Source organism: Corvus brachyrhynchos, unplaced genomic scaffold (genome assembly GCF_000691975.1).
Source record: "Corvus brachyrhynchos isolate BGI_N302 unplaced genomic scaffold, ASM69197v1 scaffold280, whole genome shotgun sequence".
In the NCBI taxonomy this organism is placed as follows: domain Eukaryota; kingdom Metazoa; phylum Chordata; class Aves; order Passeriformes; family Corvidae; genus Corvus; species Corvus brachyrhynchos.
This window is the reverse complement of record NW_008236198.1, coordinates 1,088,485-1,089,628: the sequence shown is the minus strand read 5'-3', so window position 1 is coordinate 1,089,628 and position 1,144 is coordinate 1,088,485. Positions and strand designations below refer to the sequence as shown.

The 1,144-nt window shown below is 57.9% G+C and overlaps 1 protein-coding gene across 1 annotated transcript in view; it reads right to left on the bottom strand.

The window, feature by feature from the left end:
- Nucleotides 1-288: 288 nt before the first annotated feature.
- LRRC40 (leucine rich repeat containing 40) overlaps nucleotides 289-1,144 on the bottom strand; it is a 12,136-nt gene continuing 11,280 nt past the window's right edge. The window contains exon 14 of the mRNA XM_017740965.1: nucleotides 289-1,029. Within this exon, the coding sequence (XP_017596454.1) occupies nucleotides 924-1,029 (106 nt within the window). The 3' untranslated portion in view covers nucleotides 289-923. The remainder of the gene's footprint in view (nucleotides 1,030-1,144) is intronic.

Here is a 1,144-nt window from a genome sequence, read left to right as displayed (position 1 = left end):
TGACAGGAGAGGACAGCTGGGGAGGTCGGAGTCTGCTCCCAGGGAACAGGGACAGGAGGAGAGGGAACGGCCTCAGGCTGGGCCAGGGGAAGCTCAGGGTGGGCACCAGCAGGAATTTCTCCATGCTAGGGGTTTTCAGGCACTGGAAGGTGATGGAGTCCCCACCCACAGGGCAGCACTATTACATTAAGGGTATCACCTACAGGACAGTTGGAAGTGTGTTTGAACAAGAGAAGTTCCCAGTGTTCCTGTCTACAAAGCTCAGTTACAGCTTGAAGGACCGAGAGCAGACATCCAAGGGGAACATTTATTGTCTCGCTGCAGCTGCCAACACCAGCCCCATTCTCACCCCTGGGGCACCTCTCACCACCTCACAGCTCCAGTACTCGACCACACTCACAGCGGGGGCAGTTCTGGGGACAGCAATGAAACAAGATAAAAAAGGGATACAAAAACCACAGTGTTCCCTTCTGCCTTTGGCCCCAACGTTCTGATGGTGCCAACTCTCTTCGACCCCAGCTCAGCTGCAGGAAGCACCGTGGCTGTGCTGAAGGCAGCTTTCCATGCTGTCCTTTATCACAAACAGTGTAAACAGGGTGTGGGATGCTGAAACCCCTGCTGGAACATGCAGAGGGCAGGGAATGTTTCACAGGTTGGGTTCTTAACACTGCAACAAAGGCTCGTGGCCGGGCAGGCTCCCAGCCAGGAGCAGGAGGAGGATGGAGGAGGATGGAGGCAGCAGAGCCCAGGGGTGCTGGTGGGACAGGGATACCTGGATTGTCCTGTGGTGCCCAGGCGGGAATGCGGCTCTGCAGGTATTCCAGCAGTGCAGCCGTGCCCTCGGCCAGGCTCAGGTGGCAGGGCCAGGCCAGGGCCCAGGGCTCAGGTGGAATGCCCAGGGCTGAGGTGGGAATGCCCAGGGCTCAGGTGGGAATGCGGCTCCGCAGGTATTCCAGCACAGCAGCCGTACCCTTGGCCAGGATGGCGGCGCGGGGCGTACGGAACGGGTTCCCTTCCAGCAGCAGGCTCCTGCAAACAGGGATTAGTTACTGGGATAAAAACTCCTGTACCCACGCACTCATCCACTGCATACAGATTTCTGAGGCCTTTGAAATTCCTGAGTAATGCCTCTGCTGTCCTGCTG